Source organism: Barbatula barbatula (assembly GCF_947034865.1).
Source record: "Barbatula barbatula genome assembly, chromosome: 13".
In the NCBI taxonomy this organism is placed as follows: domain Eukaryota; kingdom Metazoa; phylum Chordata; class Actinopteri; order Cypriniformes; family Nemacheilidae; genus Barbatula; species Barbatula barbatula.
The window spans coordinates 18,246,257-18,267,461 of NC_136776.1; the positions used below are offsets into that span (position 1 = coordinate 18,246,257).

The window sequence follows — 21,205 nt, forward strand, 5'->3', positions numbered from 1 at the left end:
GCATTTTTACTTAATTTTAAAGTCGTTTTTTTCAAATACTGCACAGTAGTAGTGCAAGTGCACGTTCTACTTCCAAGAAAATATAATAGATCCCACCAGAATGTTGTATGAATAGCAATTGTTTGTAGCCCAGCTATTTGTTAACTTATTTTAGAAAGCCCTGTGGATCAGCTGTTAATTCTTTAGATTATAAAATGACACAAGCACACAAAAGGCTCTTTTCTGTTGCTTCGGCAGAGCTTTCCTTTTTCTGGCACACATGACTTCGACAAATTGGTCCAAAAGTAAACACGATTATGTTAATCTATTACTAAATCAAATGATGTACTTTTCCAAAAGCTCCTTTGTTTGGCTCGATTATAATCCTATAATGCAGTGCTCATAGTGGCAGTGTTGGGTTATGCACATATTTTGAAGTGGGTGCCATTGGTAAGTAGATGATTTTTTCACAGCACAAACCTCTGCAAAATGTATTTACTAAAAAGCCCTTGAAGTGAAATAAAATGAATAAGATTAAAAGCTATATATTTTATACTATAGTGATAAAGTTTATTTTGTTTATTATAAACAAATCTTACTCTCTTACAGATGCCCAGCTGTGGACTCGTGGACTATAAAACAGATTTTTCAACCCAAAAATGCTTCAAGAAATATGCGCTTTTCTGTTTTCCCTGACAGCTCTTGGTGTACTTTACATTATGAACAATGTTCCGGCGTTTCAAGAGTGAGTATGACTGATTACTGAAATAATTTTGTCCATAAATTAATGTAAATATTGCTGTGTGTTTATGCTACTTCAAAACACATGACATATTTCAAGCACAACAATTATGGTCCTATGTGTTTTATGACTTACTGCTGATCTTTAAAGGGACATTTCGCTAAAAAGGAAAATTACAGTATATAATTTACTCATTAACCCTCACATCACCTCAAAACCTTTTATACAATACAAAATATACTGATGTTTCTATGTTATATACAATGAAAGTTGTATACAATTGTATAACATCTTTTGATTATAGTTTTTGTTTATGGGTGAACTATCCCTTTAAAGATTATCTGTTTTTTTGTTCTTCCACATGGGGGCAGTGAAAGCATTTTGCACTATTGACTTAATAAAGGTCTCTGTGTTGATGTAGTTTTATTGTTATAAACAATAGCTTCATAGCAATAGCTTTATTTATTATTACAGCCTGAGAAAACAATATTGCAATCAAAACACTAGAAACTAAAAGTCACAGAAATCTGCAAACTTCTTTAAACAGGTCCAAATGTATCAAAACATTGTATATCCCAATATTAATTAATGTTCTAAAACAGCTACGCCCTTCACTGTGGGGTGTATCTTTATCTCAAGTTAAAAATAAGAAATGTTTCCTGTCTGAATAGCTCCACTGACAGTCGTAATTACGTCGGCACGTATCACGTGCTCCCATCTTTGCTGCTGGTGCCTTGGGTGTTGGAATAATTACAGTTCTCCCTGCCAACCCATTCATCTCTGCTCATTTATTGGATGCAGGGAAGAGGATCTTCATACACACACACGCGCATCGGCGGATAGTAATTTGGGAAGAAACATTTTGTGCCATGGAGTGCCAAGAGCGCTAGAAATGTCCAAAATAAACAAGTGCATAAACTCTCTCTCTCTCTCTGTCTCTCTCTCTCTCGATAGATAGATAAATAGATAGATAGATGCCTAATTGTATTTGTCTGTTTTTTCTTCAGGCCAGTGGCTATTCTTGAAATTGGGGTGGCTGTTCTTCTGGCGGTGTTCATTTTGGTCTACGCTGCTACTCGCTGCAATCCTCCCAAAGATCCTTTGTTTTATGGTATGAGCTCCACATTAAATTTAGATCTAAATCAATAATAAAAATAAAGCACAATATCGGAAACACAAACGAGTGTTGAAATTCTTACCGCATCAGTGTCACAAACCTGTTCACTGACTGAATGCGAATGCATCTTAAACCCATTTGGATCAATGAAAAGCTTGCGCTGACATTTCAATGGCACCGATCGGATCTTTATGTTTACTTGGCCCGCTGTAGGGTCACAATACAAAAATATGTTAGCTTTTCTCGGCTTGGAATTCAGTGTTTAAAGATAACAGGGGAAATGGTGACGGTGTCATGGAACATAATGTCTATGTGCGATAGCAGAGACAATCATTCCACTATCGCACCTGTAATGCAGGTAAGCCAAACCAAGACCCTTGTGGATTAAAAGGGTTCGAGGAGAAAGCAAAGCTAAGAGTCACACGGTGCCTCTTGCTGGGTCCGTCATCATATCCACATTTCATCCGAACGACAGAATACAATATCTAGTCTGGCAATCCAGCCATAAAATTGGATACAAGAATAGTTTTTGGCTATACTATATTACATATAACTTTACTTATACATCCCTCGTATTCTACACAATAAGCCCTGAAGCTGTAAAAACAACTTCCGCAACAATATACACGTACGATAGACCTATGTGGCACAAACTTAACTTCCATTAGACCTCCGCAAAGAATCAATAACTGTTGAGTAGCCTAGTTCTCATTTAATTTAAAACAATTTATGTTCAGTAAAATAATAATACAAATGAATATTCATATAAATTAAATCCTAAATAAATTGTTATATTATAACCAAACACAGACCGGAGGTTAACTTGCAGCCAGGCGTGTGCGTCCCTGAAACCGTATCTTCTTAATACACCATATTACTCACACGCACGTGCACACACATGTCTGGTTTATTATCTCCGTGGGGACAGTCCATAGGTGTAATGATTTTTATACTGAACAAACTTTATATTATATCCTCTAACCCAACCCCTAAACCTAAAGATAATAAAAAACTATTTGGATTTTGAGGTTTAAAAATATAGTTCTGTAGGATTTCTAAGGTTTTTTGGTCTCTGCAGTGACACAAGTCCCTGTGATGTTGGTGTGCATTTAGGTTTAGGTCCCCACTGGGTTATAAAAACAAATTCTGAGAAACCGGAGTTTTGAGATCTTAAGAGAGCGTGATAGGTTGTAAGTGTGATAGAAGCTCTGTTATGTAGGTAGGGGCTAAACCGTTTAAGGCTTTATAAGTTATTAAAAGAACTTTAAAGTCAATACGGTACTTAATTGGTAGCCAGCCAAGAGTAGATAACATTGGGGTTTTGTACCGTTCTGAACTAACTGTAACTTGTTTATTGATGATGCAGAACAGCCACTTAGTAGTGCATTACAGTAGTCAAGTCTTGAGGTCACAAATGCATGAATAAGCCTTTCTGCATCAGCAACACGTAGAATATTTCGCAATTTGGCAACATTTCTAAGGTGGAAGGAGGCTTTTTTTGTGACATTTAAGATGAGAGTTCCAAATGACAGGTTGCTGTCTAATGTAACGCCTAGATCTTTTACTGTATTTGTTGGAGTAATTAATTTGCTGATTAAAATCATCTGGTTTTGATGAGATGTATAGCATAACACTGCATAAAAGTGGAAGCTAATTCCATGTTTTCTAATAATGTTTCCCAGGGGCAGCATGTATATGGAGAACAGCAAGGGTCCTAAAACCGATCCCTGAGGTGATCCATAATTTACTTGCGTTGGATTTGATGATTCCCCATTTAAATGGATAAATTGATGTCTGTCTGATAACTAAGATCTGAACCATTGTAGTGCCTGTCCCTGAATACCGGTATAATTGTGTAAGTGATCTAAAAGTATGTCATGGTCTACAGTATCGTCGCAGCACTAGGGTCAAGCAGGACTAGGAGTCAGATGTAACCTATATACGATGCTATAAGCAGGTTGTTTGTAATTTTAATGAGCACAGTTTTAGTACTATGATGTAGTCTAAAGCCTGACTGAAATTATTTTAGTTTTTAACAATACATTTTTTATTTATTTGTGAAGAATGTGAGTAAATATGACATCATTTTGTGGTTGAACTGTTGCTTTAAATCCACCGGACAAAGTCTGAGCTCCCAGCTATGACATTTACAGTCATTATTTTTTCCTCCATGCTTAAGAATGGACTTTCTTTATGTCTCCTGCCACTCATTATGCGTCACCCGGGCACTTAGGAAATGCCACATGGGGTATTCTCCTTTCTCACAAAGTGCCCTTTTGGCACAGCTGTGCTTCACACCGGGAAAAATACTCAACACGAGGCTCCCAATATAAATCTCTTGTTCACACCTTTGCTAGCAGACATCATTATCCTCTTCCACCTTGCCAGAAATCAATAGCTGGTAAGAGTGAAATCTTTTTAATATAGAGAGTAAAAAAGGTGGTTAACTCTTGATAGGGCAGTTCAGTGCTCCAACATCTAATTAGTGAGGTTTTTCTTTGTGCCGTGCATTTAGGCTTAGAGCTAAAGCCAAAAACATTTCAATTCAGCGTCTCGAAAGTGCCAATAAATCTGAACTCTTAATCCCATTGGGGACAGATGCATTTTCTTGTAAAACGTCTAATTAAAATTGCTCTTTTATTATAGAGCCATCCGTCAATATTTCCAAGGAAAATATTCTATTGTTATTTTGTGAACGGTTATTATGATCACATGCTTTTTAATGCATACTTTTTGGCTAAACTGATTTAGATTTGTGATTTAGATAAATCTCTAGCCAAGTACACAATACACTATATTATTGCATACACAAAACTGTAACAAAATATTAAATTATGCATCATTAAGTAAGAATTAAACTAAACTAAAGTTTGTTATTATTCATTGTCGCATTGGTACATTGTCCATTAACAATAACACTACTGATATTGTGTATACTTTATTCTTCTCTTCAGTTTTTGCAGAATTTTCCTTCACTTGTATCATTGACCTCACAAGCGCTTTGGAATATGACGGCTTCATCTCTGGGTTTATGGAGTTCTATCAGAAAACAGTCAGTATCGCAAAGTTGATGGTGTCATAGTTTATTGGTCTCTCTCAATCTGACACTGTCTGGTGCTGGTTTTGTTGGTTCTCCAGGGTGAGCCATATCTTGGTACACCGTATGCCATCATGATGTGCTACTGGGATGGCATCGTGCACTTTATCATTTACCTGATGCTGGTGCACCGCATGTCAAACAGGTCTGAGTTATTTACTTGGTACTTTGAATGTTATTAATTTCTAAATATCAAACCCATTAAGTTCCCTCAATCTCCATGAAAAATCGGATTTAATTCTAGTGAATTCAGAATCACATTTAACACTATAGGAATAGTCTACCTCTTGGATTTTTGTACTTTGTTAAAGAATATTAAATACCTATTTAATATGATATTATGACTTATCTTAATATAGTCACGTCTCAACTATAGTCAAGCTTTAAAACTTTTATACTATGTTGTCTAAGTTGACAAGCACTTTTTAAAGACTTTTTATCGGTTAGATATTTGCAAAACCGAGTGACAAACATAAAGGGTGACTAATAATAAAGATTTATGGGAGAAAACAAATCACAAAAAAATGGATAGTCTGTAATTTCTTTTTGTTTTGGCAAAGTAACTCATATATTCACTTCCAATATAATAATCCTTTACCATCTGGCTGACACCACATGAGACCAACTGTAAGAAACACTAAAGAAAAGTGATCTGAACGGGTTATGGAGACACGATCTGGGAAGAACATGACATGAAATGTTGTTAGTTCTTGGTATTGTGTTTAAAAGAAGGAAGATGTTCCCGAGTGTGTGAAATGCATGTATTCTATCATGCCAGGAAACAGTACCGCACATTGGGACTCTTTTGGTCTGGATCGCTGTGTGCCAACATGATTGTGTTTGTTCCAGGAATCATCGCTGGTGAGTCACAGGACATCATGTGTTTGATTTGCCTCTATGAAAAACTAAATATGAATAAAATATAGAAAATACATACATTATCCGTTCTATTCTGCATTTTGTAACATGCTTCTTGTTGCTATGGCATATGTAATTGCAGGTAAATATGGCTCAGAGATTCGTCCTGCCTTCTGGCTAAATATGCCCTTCTTACTGGTGCCCATATGGGCAGCAGTGTCCCTGTTCTCCAGGCCGAGGGAAGCCCCTCTTATGGGTGCATCCAAGGTGAAGAGCGAACATGACATTGCTGACCCTTTTCAGAAGAAAATTTTCTAATTTTCTAGCATTTATACACCATTGGTGCTTGTATCCACCAGGCTGAACGTGAACAGAAAAAGGCTTTGATCTGGCGCCCGGTGGACCTGTTCATTGTGATTTACCTAGTGGCTGCGATGGGCTTCAGTCTCTTTAGAGGACTGGTAAGAGTAACACCTACAAAAACAAAATATATTCAAAAGTACAACGGTCAATACAATAGTTTTTTTGCTCGGCATTGTTTTTACAATGCATATACTGTGCTTTAAATGCACTGCAAATTGCTTTGGATTAGGGGCTTTAGTAAATCTAATAGGGGACTAGTCTGATCTCACAGGAATTCATAGCTATGAGGTTGCTAATACGTATGAAGTCATACAAATATTTACATTTATTATAAAGTCTATGCCTAAGTCCTGCCCTTAAACTACTAACCTACTAAAACATATGAGATTGTACAAATTCGTACAAATTCAACGTTTTGTAAAATAGTTACACGTTGCTGTAAGATTGTGTAGCATCTTTTTTATTCATCCAGGCAGTTCTTGATTGCCCGCTGGAAATCCTCGACAGATATGTGATCGAGTATGAACCGTATCTGAAGGATCCTGTGGGCTTCCCCAAAGTTATGGTGAGTGCACGTATTCCCATCTGATGCTTAATCACATTCAATCAGATCTACACAAATATATTCAGGCAGATCTGCTCTTGGCAATACCAAAGCATGCTCTGCTTCTTAACATCTTCAAATCTATAGCATTAACCTTCTATAAATGTGTGGCACCTGTTAAATAGGCTGCATTACGATTTAAAGGGACAGTTCACCATCATGTCATTCAAAACCTGTATATGACTCTTTCTTCTGTGGAACACAATAGAAGATATTTTGAGAGATGTCTCCGTGGTTTTGTGTCCATACAATGGAAGTCAATGGAGCGAATGTTGTTTGATTCCCAGTGTTCATCAAAAAAATTTAAATCTGTTCTGCAGAAGAAAGAAAAATGAACATATTAGGGTGAACTAGCCCTTTAAAGCCTCTCTTAAGCTAGATCATCACAATAAGAGACTTCCAGTCCTGGTTGGCATACTGTCACCTTTAGCCGTCGAAGAATCCATCCCGTCCCAAGAAGTACCTTTGTTTTTGTTTGTATTGGGGTCTTAGCTCGGTCAATAGGTTATCAAAAAGTCCTTGTTCTAGCTGGAGACCGGCCACAATGGCAGCATATCGATCAAGCAGGAGATGTGCTGCGAGAACTTGATAAGCTAATCCCACCCATGGAGCCCTTGCTGAGCCCCTCCATCAGCCCTGAACAAGGAGGTGTCCTGTGTGAGCGAGGACACACCAACACACCTGTTTGAGAACAAAGACACGAATCGACCTGAAATAATGATTTTTTTAAATTATAATAATTTGGCCATATTTAATAAAAATGTGAATATAATTGCCCATATTTTGAACTAGAAACTAAGTGTGTGTGTGTGAGAGAGAGAGTTTAGTATTTAGACCACAGGCATACAGCGTCATCGAGGGTGATAACAAGAATTCACAGCACGAGAACATCAGGTTCCGTGTCCCTTCTTATTCATTATCATTCATCTGAAACTCAGTCAAGTATAAGAAATTCTCCAACGGTGTATCTCCATTACTGCGCCGAAATGACTTTCAGGCCGCGTGGAAAGTCACCACGTGCCTCGCAACACAAACAGGCACCGCACAGCATCTAATCGCAGGTAATTCTTTCAAACGTTTGTGTTTTATGTCACAATAATGTGCGAATAACTGGATCCACTCAGCTTGATCTGTATTCAGAGTGAGCGCTCTGTTGCATCAAAGTTGCCCTTGAGAATGGACTAGCGTGCAGAGTAAGGGCAGGTACTGCTGTCACTAGGATGGAAATAATAGTTGTGTCACGTCATTTGTGTCATCTCCAGATGTTGTTGATGCTTTTCCATGCACTTCCAATGCTGGGTTGTTTTGCGTATGGGTTGTGCACACCTGGATGCACCTGGATGATGGACTGGACGGTGTTTTGTGCAGGTGCGATTTCACAGGTGAGGCTTGGAAATGTGTCGAATATGACATTTTAAATCCAAGTTGCTTTTGTAAATGATTGGAGTGTACTGTATCAAAGTTTGCTTTATGGACAATAAAACAGATGATAAGAGAAAATTCGAACAAAGTGGTCTATAGAGTCCTTGTTTTTCATCATTTATATAATAATCTAAAATATATAAAAATACATTTTACATGTTATGAAACAAAAAAACAGTTTTCTTTGGGCTTTTCGTATTGTTTCTGTCCTGGTTTAGAGTGGTTGTTATCACATAATACAAGCGATACCACCGTTAATGCCCCGAATAACATTGTAAACAAGATAACTTATTGTACTTTCTGCATTACCAGTGCCAGTGGACTCATATCGGAGCATCTCTGCACCCACGTACTGAGGAAACGTACAGAATTCCTGCCACGGCCCTGCCGCCCGTCCTCCTTATAAACCTCCTGTATGCTGTGGGTCCAGTGCTGCTCGCTCTGCGCTGCCAACGACAGCCGGAGTACTTTCTTTCCCTTGCACCGATGGGTCAAACTAACAATGAGAAGAAATTAAGATAAATTACACTTTCAAGCTTTTTGGGGTTAAAAAGAATATACAGTTAGTTTGACGTAACATGACTTAAGCCAACGTTAAGATAAGTACTCACAGTGTTATGTTCCAAACGGAGATGGCGATAGAGAGGCAAACATCATGGATTACAGCATTAAATGTACAGTACATATAGGACTTCAAGTACGTGCAGTGAGGTTCTGATAATGTGGTTATTATGTAAGTTATAAAAATACATCTTTTAAACGTCTTTTGTGTCACTTGCCAGATTTAGAGTTCTAAGTAAGTTCTTCATGAGAAACAACTTTAAATTGCACAAGGCAGAGATCATTAAACCACAACTCACCCTCCTGCCTGCAGAAAACAGTATATTTAACAATGTGTTTATCTGACCTCAGCCATCCTTTCTGAAAATGTGACCTGCAACAAATATAGCTCCCTTATTCCTGCGTGTCTTCCTAGTTTTGCCTCCGCCGGCCCTCAAGACAGATGCCATCGTGACATAAAAACTGTAATAAACGTCAAAAGATTCCCTAAAGTTTGCTTTTTGTGTATCAAGACATACGGTGAATAATTGTCTGGTCTCATGGGTTACACATAATAATCTGAACAACAGCTTCATGTGGATATCTCACAGGTACATGACCACGTCAGCAGGGAGGAGTTCTACTAACTACTAACCTTAAAAGGCACATTTGCTCAGCACCTTTTTTAATGCTGATTAGGTGCAATGCAGTTCTTCTTGCACGCACAGCACTGTGTGGCGTGTTTCAAATCAAATCTGCCCTTTCAAAGCAGCTCCAGGGGTGGGAAAGAAGCCCATGAGAACATTTTCATGTACATCTACTGTATATATTACAGTGTTTATGTTTTGCATTGTACTTTATCACTATATATTGAATGAAATAGTATGCAGTCACACAAGTGCTCTGAAATATTTACACATTTGACATACAGACAGTAGGCTACAGTATACTCGTGAAACAGCACTGACGTTAATACACCGTAACCTAAAAACGCTGTATTTTAAGTATGACGAGTATTTAATGCGTGTATTTTAAAGTATTTGAGAATTATTTAACAGCAAGTGCTGATTAAAACAAAAGTTTATGACATTTATTACAAAAAAAAAAAAAAACATTGGAGAATGCGGGCATCGATCCCGCTACCTCTCGCATGCTAAGCGAGCGCTCTACCATTTGAGCTAATTCCCCTTCCGGATTGCAGCTTTTTGCGGTGTGTCAAATAATGGTCACGGTATTAAAACCACGTTTTGTTTTAACAAAAAACTAAATAAAGTCATGTTAAGGATTTTATAGCAAAAGTTCGCATTGCAGGGAATTGGAAATGCGACGTTACGTTACATTACGAATCTCAAACATATGCAGAATCAAAAAAGTGTCGCAATAATTTGCCAAACACAAGTTAAAGGACATACGGACCTCCGCGTATATATGCTACAAAGCCCCACAGTTGTGCAAGCCAACAATACAACTCTAGCACACTTCATTAACCGGACAGTGATGGAAAAGCCATGACAGCCTGAGCTTTTCTTCTGTCGCACGCGAGGAGCGTATCACTGCTATGCAGCAGCAGCGCGAAGCGATAACGCGTGCGATGAGACGCGACAAACGAAACCTGCAGTGATACCACCGAACAGAGTCGCGTCCGGCTGCACCACAAACGCGCACTTATAATATTAAACCACCTCAACGCATAATCAAACCGCATCCTCCCGTGACGATGGTCAATTTAACGGCATGCGTAAGTACTGTAACCTTATAATGCGCCAGTGCAGTGGTGTGGGAGATGAAGTGATGTGATGTGATGAACGGAGGAGGATGATGATGAAGATGATAGGAGTGTGTTATGTGATCCAGCTGTGTGTATATAACATGCGTTTGTGTTTGTGCGCGTCTTGCGCCATGCAGCATAAATATCAACACTCGTACACAATGTATTGCATCTTTAATTTTGTGATTAGGTTATATTGCACTTTACAATCTCCCTTTATGTCTAATATATGGGTCATTTAAATAGTGAAAATGAACGATTGCTGCTTTTTCCTATTGTTTTCCAGTTTTCTATGAAATTTTGCTTAAGTATGAGCCCTCAGGAAAATGTACTTATTTACTATAGTAAAAGTCTACACTGCTGAGAAAAAACCCCAATAAAACCCTGGTGAAAACACAATAGATGATTTATTGATTTAAACGGTTATAATGGGAATTGTACTGGTTTTAATGGAAACTATAATTGTGTCTACTGGTATGTGATGGATTCTATTGGTTGTTATGTGGCAAATGTATTCATTCAAATATAATACAGAATAATACCTAAAACAAAATGTATTTTGTTATGGTTTTAATGGAAAAATCTAAAAGCTCATAATGGTATTTTAATGGAAACATTAGACCGTCCGTAATGGTTTCTTTCGGGCTTCCTTTTTTTCAGATGGGTAGTTTTCATTATTGTTCTTGCATATTGATTATAAATGCTATTTTAAAGTTTTCTACAAATATCATGGCTTAACTGGTTAAATAAACATAAGCACACAACTAAAATCTAAAAGCTGATGATTTCATCTTAAATTAAAATATCTCACCATGCCTCGCCTCAAGCTCTTGAGACTGTGATTTCTTATTAACAGCGATGCAAAACCACAGATTTCTTTAGCTGTTCTGTATTTTCCTTCATAGCTCTTGCGTCTGACAACCATCGCCTGCACTTTGTTGTCCCTTTCGCCCCCTGCGGCCGCCTACCCAGCCGACTCTGAAAAGGGCAGAAGGAAAGTGGTTCATGTAATGGGTAAGAACTTCGTCCCGTGTAAATAAACCATCGGATGCAACCACGCAAATGACAAATATGCAAATGTAATGCAAACACAACATGATTACAATACCAGACACCTGCCTACTTGTAAAAAATATGCAATGAACACACTTTATAACCGCCATTATTTATTGTGTAAGAGCAATGCAATTCAGATCACCTAATGTTAATTTCGACCTAGAGACCACGCCACCCACAAAAACCTTCTCGGTGTATAATCACGCTTTAAAACCGTTAATTGGCCGACCACCAGAAGTATCACAAGAAAATCTCCCACAATGCCCTTTTGCAGTGGTGACATATTATATTCTATGCATATTTGTGTCCAATAATGATGTCGGCTAATGCAAGTAAACAATCTTTATAATCAGTCTGGGGTCCACTGGGTCTTTTGTCCCTTATTTAGTATTCATTTTCAAGCCAGGGGAAAAAAATCTTTGGATGTAATGTCGTATCACAGCATGGCCTCGACATTTACTTGGCAAGTGCAAATTACTTTCAATAAGCATAGCCGAGACAAAACACCGGTTCTTTAGCTGTCTGCGGCTGAATTAAACCTGGGATGTGTTTGGCAAACTGGCATTCATAGGAAAAGTGTTTTTGGTAACAAGATTTCCAAGTGCCAGGTATCCAGCCGACAGCTTAAATAAGCAGATGTCAGAGCTGATTGTGGTACTTGAGATGGGTTCAGGTCTTGGATTGCTGTTAGTGAAGATGTTGTTTGATGGCCGTGGTTTACACTCCTTAAACTTGAAAGAGCACTTATTCCTTGAAATCCAGATATAGTGGACTAGTGATTTTAGGTTATATACAAGATTCGCAGGAAATAACAATAAACCAAACTACATTTAGATAGTTTTTCCCTTAACGTCCCAAAAACGAAAATTCTTTAATCATTTACTCCCAATCCCAATGATCTTTCCAAACCTTTATTCCTTTCATTCTTCTGCAAAAAACACAGGAGATACGTTAGTCACCAAACAACAGTGACCCCCATGGACTTCCATTGTATAGACACAAAACCACAGAGACATTTCTCAAAATGCAGGTTTTGAATGGCATGAGGTGTCTGTAAGATTTTTTGTGATTATTCACTTTACTATGAAATAAATTCCCATCTCTGTCCCTCCAGAGGATGACACAGGTGCCGTGATAGTCCAGACCGCTCCGGGTAACGTGGTCACTCATCGCGGGGGCACCATCACCCTTCCTTGCCGCTTCCACCACGAACCGGAAGACGTGGATCCTCGCCGCATTCGTATCAAGTGGACGAAGGTATCTGACGCGTTCCAGTTCGAAGACGTGTTCGTAGCGCTCGGCCGCCAACAAAAGGTGTTCGGGGCCTTCCGTGGCCGAGTGTCTCTGGAGCAGGCAGGACCGGGAGACGCCTCGGTAATAATTCATAACATCACCCTGCAAGACTATGGCCGATATGAGTGTGAGGTAACCAATGACATGGAGGACGACACGGGATTCGTCAATCTAGACCTCGAAGGTCAGGTGGAGTCTTAAAGGGATAGTTCACCCTGAAATGAAGGTCCTTGTGTCATTTCAAACTTGTTCAAGTTTGAACAAAAGAAGGTATTTTGAAGAATGTTGGTGAGGAAACAACATTAAACCCCATTGACTTACATTGTCTGGGCACAAAACCAAAGAGACATTTCTCGAAATTTATTTTGTGTTCCACAGAAAAAGAGTCATAGACAGGTTTTGAATGACATGAGGGTGAATAAATGATGACAGAATTTGTATTTTTGGGTGAACTATCCCTTTTAATGAAGTAGCATCCCTATGACATTAACAAACAATTAAATTTCATATTTCTACTCATCTTTTTAAAGGTGTGGTGTTCCCCTACTACCCTTCGTCCGGACGCTACAAGCTAAACTACCGCCAGGCAGAAGAAGCGTGCATAGAGCAGGATGCTATTCTGGCGTCCCACCCACAACTTCACAAGGCCTGGCTCGAGGGGCTTGACTGGTGCAACGCTGGCTGGTTAGAGGACGGCTCGGTTCAGTACCCCATCTCCCATCCTCGAGACCAGTGCGGACGGAAGGACAGCCCTCCAGGAGTCCGGAACTATGGCTACAGGCACAAAGAGGACGAGTGCTATGATGCTTTTTGCTTCACCTCGAACCTCAACGGTGAGGATACATTATGCGTTTTATTGAGAAGGTCCCATTTCTTAGTACTTTCTTTTATAGAAATGGTGCTGGAGGAGACTTAATTGACCTATGCATCGTTGCCGCAAAACCGGCCAAATCGAATTGGGGGAAACTATGATTTAGTGTAGCTGAGGGTGGACGGTCACATTGTGAACGTTTGGGAATAATGGGTATTTACACAGTGGAGAGCTGAATTGATTTTGTCTTTGGGGAAAGAAACCTGTATTTTTGGCTCAGGTTAAGAGCAATTGTGAATGTGCTGTGTCATCCAAAGACTACACAAAATAACCTGGTTCTTAAGGTGCACTTGCAGCCAAGTCGTCGATGTCGAGAGGCCAAAATGCTTTTCCTTTTGCCCCCAAGTGGGCTTTTAACAGTTAAGACACTTTTTCAAGGAATCTTCCAAGCGGGGGCAGTTTTCAATAATGTTACTGCAATGATCGTATCCAAGAAATGTATCGAATGGCCTTGTGGGAAATAGGGGATGCTATGGCTTGCTTTTTCCCCCCACCTTTTTTTCTCTTTTATCCATTCTCTCATTTTTTCTTGATTTCTTTGTGTCCATCCTTCACGAAAACATGCATTTTGTTTTATCACGATCAAGGAATATTAAACAGCGGTTTTCGCATTTGACTGTGCTTATTGCATATTGAACAAAATGACTCAGAAGTAAAAAGAAAACGAAAAAAGTAAAGTGTTTCATTTAAACATAAATTTAGTCTCTGATGTTTCTCCTTAAATTGCAATGAATAAATAAATACAAGAAGCAAATGAGACAAATTATGTAAAAATGTAAATATGTTTTGTTAAAATTTTTTATGGATATGTAAAATGAATGTGGAATGTTAATCTCATTGATGGCTAGAAGAACAAATAGGAATATTATCTGAAATCGTATCTGTCATTTTTCATTCTTGTAAGAAGTTATGCTTGTTTTTGGTAAATATCCAATCATCTTTTTCGTTTTTTTGTGTGTTTATTTCTGGTCATGTTTACTTCCGCAAACGGTTTAAGAAAGTAAACTACCTTGAGGCTAGAAGAACAAATAGGAATATTATCTGAAATCTTATGTCATTTTTCATTCTTATAAGAAGTTATGCTTGTTTTCGGGAAATATGTGATATGTTTTTGTTTTTATCTGTGCATTTCAGGTCGCGTTTACTTCCTCAAACGGTTTAAGAAAGTAAACTACCTCGAGGCGGTAAAAGCTTGTCAGCGTGATGACACAGTCATAGCTAAAGTGGGACAACTATATGCTGCTTGGAAGTTCCAGCTCCTGGACCGTTGTGAAGCAGGGTGGGTGGAGGACGGTAGCATCCGGTACCCCATCGTCAACCCTCGAATCCGTTGTGGAGGACCGGAACCAGGTGTCAGAAACCTCGGCTTTCCTGAAAAGAAGTTCCGTCTTTACGGGGTCTACTGCTTTCGTAGAAACCCTGAACGTCCTGAGGTCAAGTCGACTCTGGCTCCTCAAGAAACATCATACAATCCGACCAACAACACCAGAAGTATCTGAAATAAAGCAGAATATTAGCTTTACTAGTGCCAAGAACAACTGACAGAGAAACGCTTTAAATGCTAGCGCTAATCTCAGGCGTAATTATTTATTGCTTGAATCCAGGTGTCGACCATCTCTAGATTAGAGAAGTTAGCCACATTCATTAGCTATATTGTCATCTTGCATGAAAAGAAAACAAATATGCTGTTTCCCAAGGAAGACGAATACTTATGCAACAAAGTTAACGTTAAGAATGTAGAAAAGCTAATTTAGCTTGATTAGCATTAGCCTGATAATGAAGGAGCGGTAAGGGTTTACGCTTGTATCAATTGCTAGCATGAACCTACCTTAGCTGGGCTTAACGCTCGCACACTAAAATGAACTTGGCAAACTTAGCAATAGCAATACTGATAAGCTTTGCCAGTTACTATGCATATAACGCTAGGTCCAATCATTTATTTGTATATTTTTGAATGACCTTGTAAGCAATAACTGAAGCATGTTTTAAAAAGTGAATTACTTGGCTTAACGCACTGTGACTCACATACTATGCTTCACTACCTCTTAGTTGACAATTGCACTATCCACTCAAATGTAATATCGCACAATATTGTCTATGAAGATGCTTTTTAGAATAAAGTTATTTACCTGTTTGTCTTCGCCTGGCATTTCTGTGGATGCGCAAAATAGAACTGCTTGTCAAAACACAAACTTGACTTGTGACACAAAAAGGGACAAAAACCTTGCTTGTTACCATGACAATGACTGAATATGGCTCAAGCAATTTGCACATTTCTATTTTGGTTTCTCTCAAGTGCAAGCAACCGGTCGAGAAAATGTTTGTTGCCTTGCTAAAATAACACGATTGACCCACGCAGTACCATAGTAACAGATGTAATGAGGCATTGGGGATTACAAAGGAAAGCAAAAGCGATTTGGTAAACTGCTGAAATGATGCTGCGTGTACGCCGATAGCTTACATTACACGATGTGCAGACAAGATGAAAACAATTAAAACATTTTAAACAATCTAGAAAAACATACAGTGTAAAAGCCAATAGTATCATGACTTGCCTGTTTAATACACAGTAATGTAGAGCAAAAATGTGGACCAATAAGATGCATAGGCGGGGCCAACTATTGTGATCTGACAAAAAGTCCCGAAAGTGATTTTATTGCGTCACATTCTATGGTTAAAATAAAATTTTAATCAGCACAAAAAATTGACTCCTTAGCTAACCCCAATTACACGGCTAAATTTATATAAGTTGAGCTATCAGGTGAGATAAAAAATAAGTAATAATAAGAACATAAGGCATGTGGCAGTTTTACATATTTAACAGAGATGGCGCTAGAGATGCAAAACTGAAGAAGTACTTTTTTTATGTTCATGACAACCTGTACACAAATATTTCATTATGCAGTATAAGGCATACAGTAGATGCTTTACACGTTTTTAAAGTTTTATCAGGTCTTCAACTACAAGAATTTCAGCCAACTAAATTAGAAAACAAGATTTTAAATAGTATATTTTGGAATATTTGTCTCATCGCATCAGACACACTAAACCAAAATCTATTTTATTTTTATGTAACAAATGCGTTGAGAAATGTTTAAGAACATGGTAATTGGTTGAAGTGTTGTAAACATTGATTGGCTCATTTCAGCGAGTAATGAGCCTGCACACACAAAGACTCTGCTTTGTTGAACAAGCCTCCAGCCGTGAACAGCGAGCGTCGGTTGTTTGTTTAGGGCCTGTGGGCTTTAAGCATGGATCCTGCTGTTTTGTGCCGACTGCAAGCGGACGTGAACGTGGATCAAGTGCGGGCGTGCTTGCCTTTGATCGCTGGCCTGTATTGAAAGAACAAAGAAAGGAGTTGAAAAGCAGGGGCAGAGGGCTAATGAAACTGTTTAGAGTATTTATTCGCAGCGAGCTCTTGAATACAGCATGAGGCGAGGACAAAAAGTGGTGCCAAAAAATTGTATTAATGTTAAAGTAAAAATGCCTTCAATTGTCAAAACCTTTACAACAATAATGTTTCAGAGTTCAATGCGAGCGATAGAGATGCAATAGAGATGTTAGCATGATAAAAGGTACAAACCCTATCGTTGGGTTAATTGAACCATAACATTTTTATTTTTGACCTAACAGTGGGTTTAAAACAAGCCAGCATTGGGTTAGCTTATGACTGTAACCCTTTTGACCCAACATATGAATGAAAATAAGCCAGCACTTTTAAGAGCTAAAATTCCCTGAATTAACCAAGTCTCTTTTTTAGCAACATGTTTAGACTAATTTTATCGAGTACACTCAAAGCCACAGATTGATCCCTCCTAAAATGGTTAATTTATTGCATTTTTCAGAAGAACATTGTGCAAGTTGGCTTTCTACAGTCTCAAGCCGTGAAGGTTGAGTACAGCTATGCTCTTCTGAGCCCAGCGGCGTTGGCCAACTGGAGCAAGTCCGGGTATACGAGCAGTCAGCTGGCTAATATACCAGCTATCCCTTAAGCCACCAGTGCGTGAAAATCCTGTTCTATTGAGGATGCGCTGAGCTGCTAATGAAGGGAGATTTCCGCATCATCAACCATAGACCTACAACAAAGAGAGAGGGGGCACGTGTGACCGGCTGTACATAGCTGCGCCAGCTCGGGATGTTTTAAAGGAATCTTTCTATTTATTTCTGGCATGCTTTGCATCGTATGGTCCTTATCAAAGCCATTAGGACTCGCTTTTCCTACAAACATCATTGTCCTGTTAAATGTTCCGGCTTAGTGGATTTGTACTGTTCAACGAATTATTTACTGGAATGTGAAATGGGTTTAAGAATAAAAATGAACCATTGGATTCAATTGCCGTGTAAATAAGGAGGATGGAACTTATTTTCTTTGAAGTTGTCTGCTTACTCTCACTTGAAAACATTTGCTCATCACCATTTTTCATCTCGCTGCATGTTCACTGCAGGAAACTATTCAGAAGGGACATTTGAAGAGAATTTGGCAATTTCAGACCTTATTAGCAGTAGCCTTCAGTCAGCAAAAAAGTTTGCAGATGAGATGCTTAATATTTATGGGGCAAGATACTTCAAATTCATAACCCGACCGGAATAGTATCTGGTTCAGAAGACTCCACTGTATATCTGGATTGTTTTTTTGTGGTTGGAAAAATGCCTAGGTCATCTTCTGAGCAACACTAACCAGACTCCACAGCTTGACATCTAATGAGGACAGCGTGCCCTTGAAACACTGGCAGAGTCTAGCACATGTATCAGATCTCCCGCTGCAGCTGTGAAATTAAATAAGCTTGGACAATTTTCAAAAAAACACTTTGGAGCTCATTGAGCGTTTTACACAATTAAATTGGTATTTAAAAGTCGCTTAAAGAAAGCAATATGTTTAAATTATCTCAGAACGACCTGTGTATATTTACACACACCGCGGGTCCCCATGCATTGAATTCGTCATGCTGTTTCTACAGTAGCCCTAATGGGACAAACTGCTCTATAGAGTGCGTTTCATAAATAAGTTATCCCATTCATATCGCGTATTTGTATTCATATCTTAGTTCTGTGTCAGCAGACGTTGTCCTCTGGAAGGGAGGGGTGGAGTGAACCATTGGTTGCAATTCACAACCTCACCGCTAGATGCTGCTAAATTTCATACACTGGACCTTTAACGTCTTATTGTTCCAAACATGTGTATTATTGAATAAAATAATACATTTTGAGAACTAGAGTAGTATTTTGTAGAAACTGCATACAGTATAAATCACAGTAGCAAGTCCACTTACTGTAAACCGAGACCAGACATGCTCGCCTTAAATTCATGTGAAACCTGCACATAACCCTAAAAAGACATTAAAAAAGAATGAAACACCAAGGAGTTGAAATGATGCTAACCATTTTTTGTCTCCCACCCCGTTAGCATTTAAAGTGGCCATAACACAGAGCTTTTGCATATCTCTTGTTAATCTTGAGTATTTACAGAATAGTGACTCCCTAAAATTGGGATAATCTTGCGAATCGAACACATTGGACAAATCTATTGGATTAATACAGTCAATTCAGTTGACTAAAAGCAATCAATGTACTGTTTTTGCAATAATATCTTGAATCTATTTGTAGTAATTTAGTTGAAATTTCGACAGTTCCCTGTTCATTTCTAACCTAACGCAACACTGAAAGAAACCAAGTTACAGGTTATTGATGCATTTAATGCAGTTGATGTTTTTACCTACAGTCACATTAACAATGAGAACAAATACATCAGATAATGTGCTGGCAACTTTGTGATATCCCCACAGTTCATTTAAGTAGTACATACAATTCACAGTAGTTTACTGTATATAAAGTGCAGTTATTTACAGTAGCCCATATAACTTGTCTGTATATCTTATGTTAGCTAAATAACCTTTTAAAAGCTGTATAAATGATAACAATTATTATAATTTCCCCTTCTTCTGTATAGCTTTCATTTTCTATATTTTGCATAATGGACACTGTGTTTGGTCACAACACCTGCGAGAACCATCGTCGTGTGAATCAGAATGTGATTTTAAAACGCTAAAAAGGCATGATTATGAGAATTTCTGTCTGTTCCTGGCATAAAGCTATAACCTGGCTTCAGATTGATGTGTGTTCACTAGGAATAAAACCCATGACGTGAGCTAGGGGAACACTACTGCTTTCAACAGCTTGATTTAGCATTTTATCATTGATCGATGCAGGTGTGTTAAATAAGCTGTTCTTTGATATTGCAAGTTCTAGTGAGGTTGGTCTCTCTTCAAAGTCTTGTTGCGGCTTGTTTATTACATGTGAGAATTTACACGGGAGCAAATACAGGAATATTTACAACGTCCCGCACCTCAGTGTGATGATGGAACATCAAAGACCTTGAATCTGAGGTTAAGAGATAAAGCAGAAGGAGTCAGGGATACACACAGTGGGTATGAATTACTAATCGCACGAACTTGGAGGGGCTACGGCATGATAAGAAGTAACCAGGATCCACTGATGGGAGGGGAAAGAGAAATATTGAACAAAAAACCAAACCGAACAACTTTAAAATGATGATCTGTGCATGTCCGACTGTACTTTCACAATATTAACCATCTGTTTTATGGGAGTCTATGTGCTGTATGCAGTGATTTTTGAATGACATTCTCTGATCATAATATGAACTCCCATTGAACCCATTATTATTCCAAATATCTTCTTTTGCATTGAACATAAGAACAATAGTTATATTGGTAACATGACTAAATGACCAATTTTGTAAATTTGTGGGTAAACTGTTTCTTTAAGAGCAGAGCTCCATAGCACCCCCCCCCAGAGCTGATGACAACAATTAAAAATCACACATCAATAAAACAATTAGCATCGATCGCATCCAATGTTTTTAATTGACCACTTGTTTGGTAAAGAATTGAATACAATGACAGAACTAGAATCCATAAGAACATCAATAAATATTGATAAACACACATGAACCACATTCACACAGCCTGACTCACCCGATAAAAAAAATACAAAAACATACGACAGTAAACATACCATCTCAACGCAAACCTCCACAACAACGTGATTCTAATATGAGGATGAGGAGTCAGCCTGTGTGCACGAGGTCCAGGGCAACGAACACATACGGATTTCATTTAAAAAAGTGAAGAAAAATAAACATAATGCTAAAAAACGGGCAGAAACATCGAGAATTATTAACAGGATGAAGTCTGTACAATACGTAGTTGAGGAGTGGTGTCATAAGGTTTTATGGTTGTGGAAAGGTTGTTTTTCTACAGCCGGAGGAACGAATATACAGCATCAAGCAGCGGGGAACGGTGGCCTATTAATAATTGCTGGCTTGCCCTTCAGCTTACAAATGATGAATGTACAGAAAGAAGAGCTATAACTGTAAATACAGGGAAAATGGGAGAATCGTTCATACGGTTGTTTTAAACATTAAACAGAGATCAAGACAGACTTTGTAAAGCTTGAATGCAGCTGTATAATCGATCTG

General features: G+C 38.4%; 2 protein-coding genes across 4 annotated transcripts; both read left to right on the forward strand.

Moving 5' to 3' along the window:
* The first annotated feature begins 221 nt into the window (after positions 1 to 221).
* On the forward strand, positions 222 to 9,232 carry tm6sf2b (transmembrane 6 superfamily member 2b). Of its 3 annotated transcripts, none has more exons than XM_079470908.1 (11): positions 222 to 429; positions 589 to 724; positions 1,729 to 1,832; positions 4,793 to 4,890; positions 4,977 to 5,080; positions 5,714 to 5,796; positions 5,936 to 6,060; positions 6,153 to 6,254; positions 6,629 to 6,721; positions 8,023 to 8,142; positions 8,495 to 9,232. In XM_079470908.1, the coding sequence occupies exons 2-11, from the start codon at positions 639 to 641 to the stop codon at positions 8,702 to 8,704; spliced, it is 1,125 nt and encodes a 374-aa protein (XP_079327034.1). In that variant the 5' UTR covers positions 222 to 429; positions 589 to 638; the 3' UTR covers positions 8,705 to 9,232. The 3 variants fall into 3 exon arrangements, with proteins under 3 accessions (XP_079327034.1, XP_079327036.1, XP_079327035.1); XM_079470910.1 differs by having other exon boundaries at positions 375 to 429; positions 8,023 to 8,128; positions 8,495 to 9,228; XM_079470909.1 differs by lacking the exon at positions 222 to 429 and adding an exon at positions 436 to 470 and having other exon boundaries at positions 8,495 to 9,231.
* Positions 9,233 to 10,171: 939 nt separating this feature from the next.
* hapln4 (hyaluronan and proteoglycan link protein 4) lies at positions 10,172 to 15,844 on the forward strand. The gene is made up of 5 exons (XM_079470672.1): positions 10,172 to 10,460; positions 11,396 to 11,504; positions 12,661 to 13,023; positions 13,370 to 13,672; positions 14,845 to 15,844. Exons 1-5 carry the CDS (start codon positions 10,440 to 10,442, stop codon positions 15,207 to 15,209), a joined length of 1,161 nt encoding a protein of 386 aa, XP_079326798.1. The 5' UTR covers positions 10,172 to 10,439; the 3' UTR covers positions 15,210 to 15,844.
* The last annotated feature ends 5,361 nt before the right edge of the window (positions 15,845 to 21,205 follow it).

Excerpts from the sequence above, each read along its gene's own strand:
- tm6sf2b (XM_079470908.1), top strand. The coding sequence starts at position 639 with ATGCTTCAAGAAATATGCGCTTTTCTGTTTTCCCTGACAGCTCTTGGT. Across the intron at positions 1,833-4,792 it reads CAAAGATCCTTTGTTTTATG|TTTTTGCAGAATTTTCCTTC; the intron begins GTATGAGCTCCA and ends TCTTCTCTTCAG. Across the intron at positions 5,797-5,935 it reads TGTTCCAGGAATCATCGCTG|GTAAATATGGCTCAGAGATT; the intron begins GTGAGTCACAGG and ends ATGTAATTGCAG.
- hapln4 (XM_079470672.1), top strand. The coding sequence starts at position 10,440 with ATGGTCAATTTAACGGCATGC. Across the intron at positions 13,024-13,369 it reads CGTCAATCTAGACCTCGAAG|GTGTGGTGTTCCCCTACTAC; the intron begins GTCAGGTGGAGT and ends ATCTTTTTAAAG. Across the intron at positions 13,673-14,844 it reads CTTCACCTCGAACCTCAACG|GTCGCGTTTACTTCCTCAAA; the intron begins GTGAGGATACAT and ends TGTGCATTTCAG.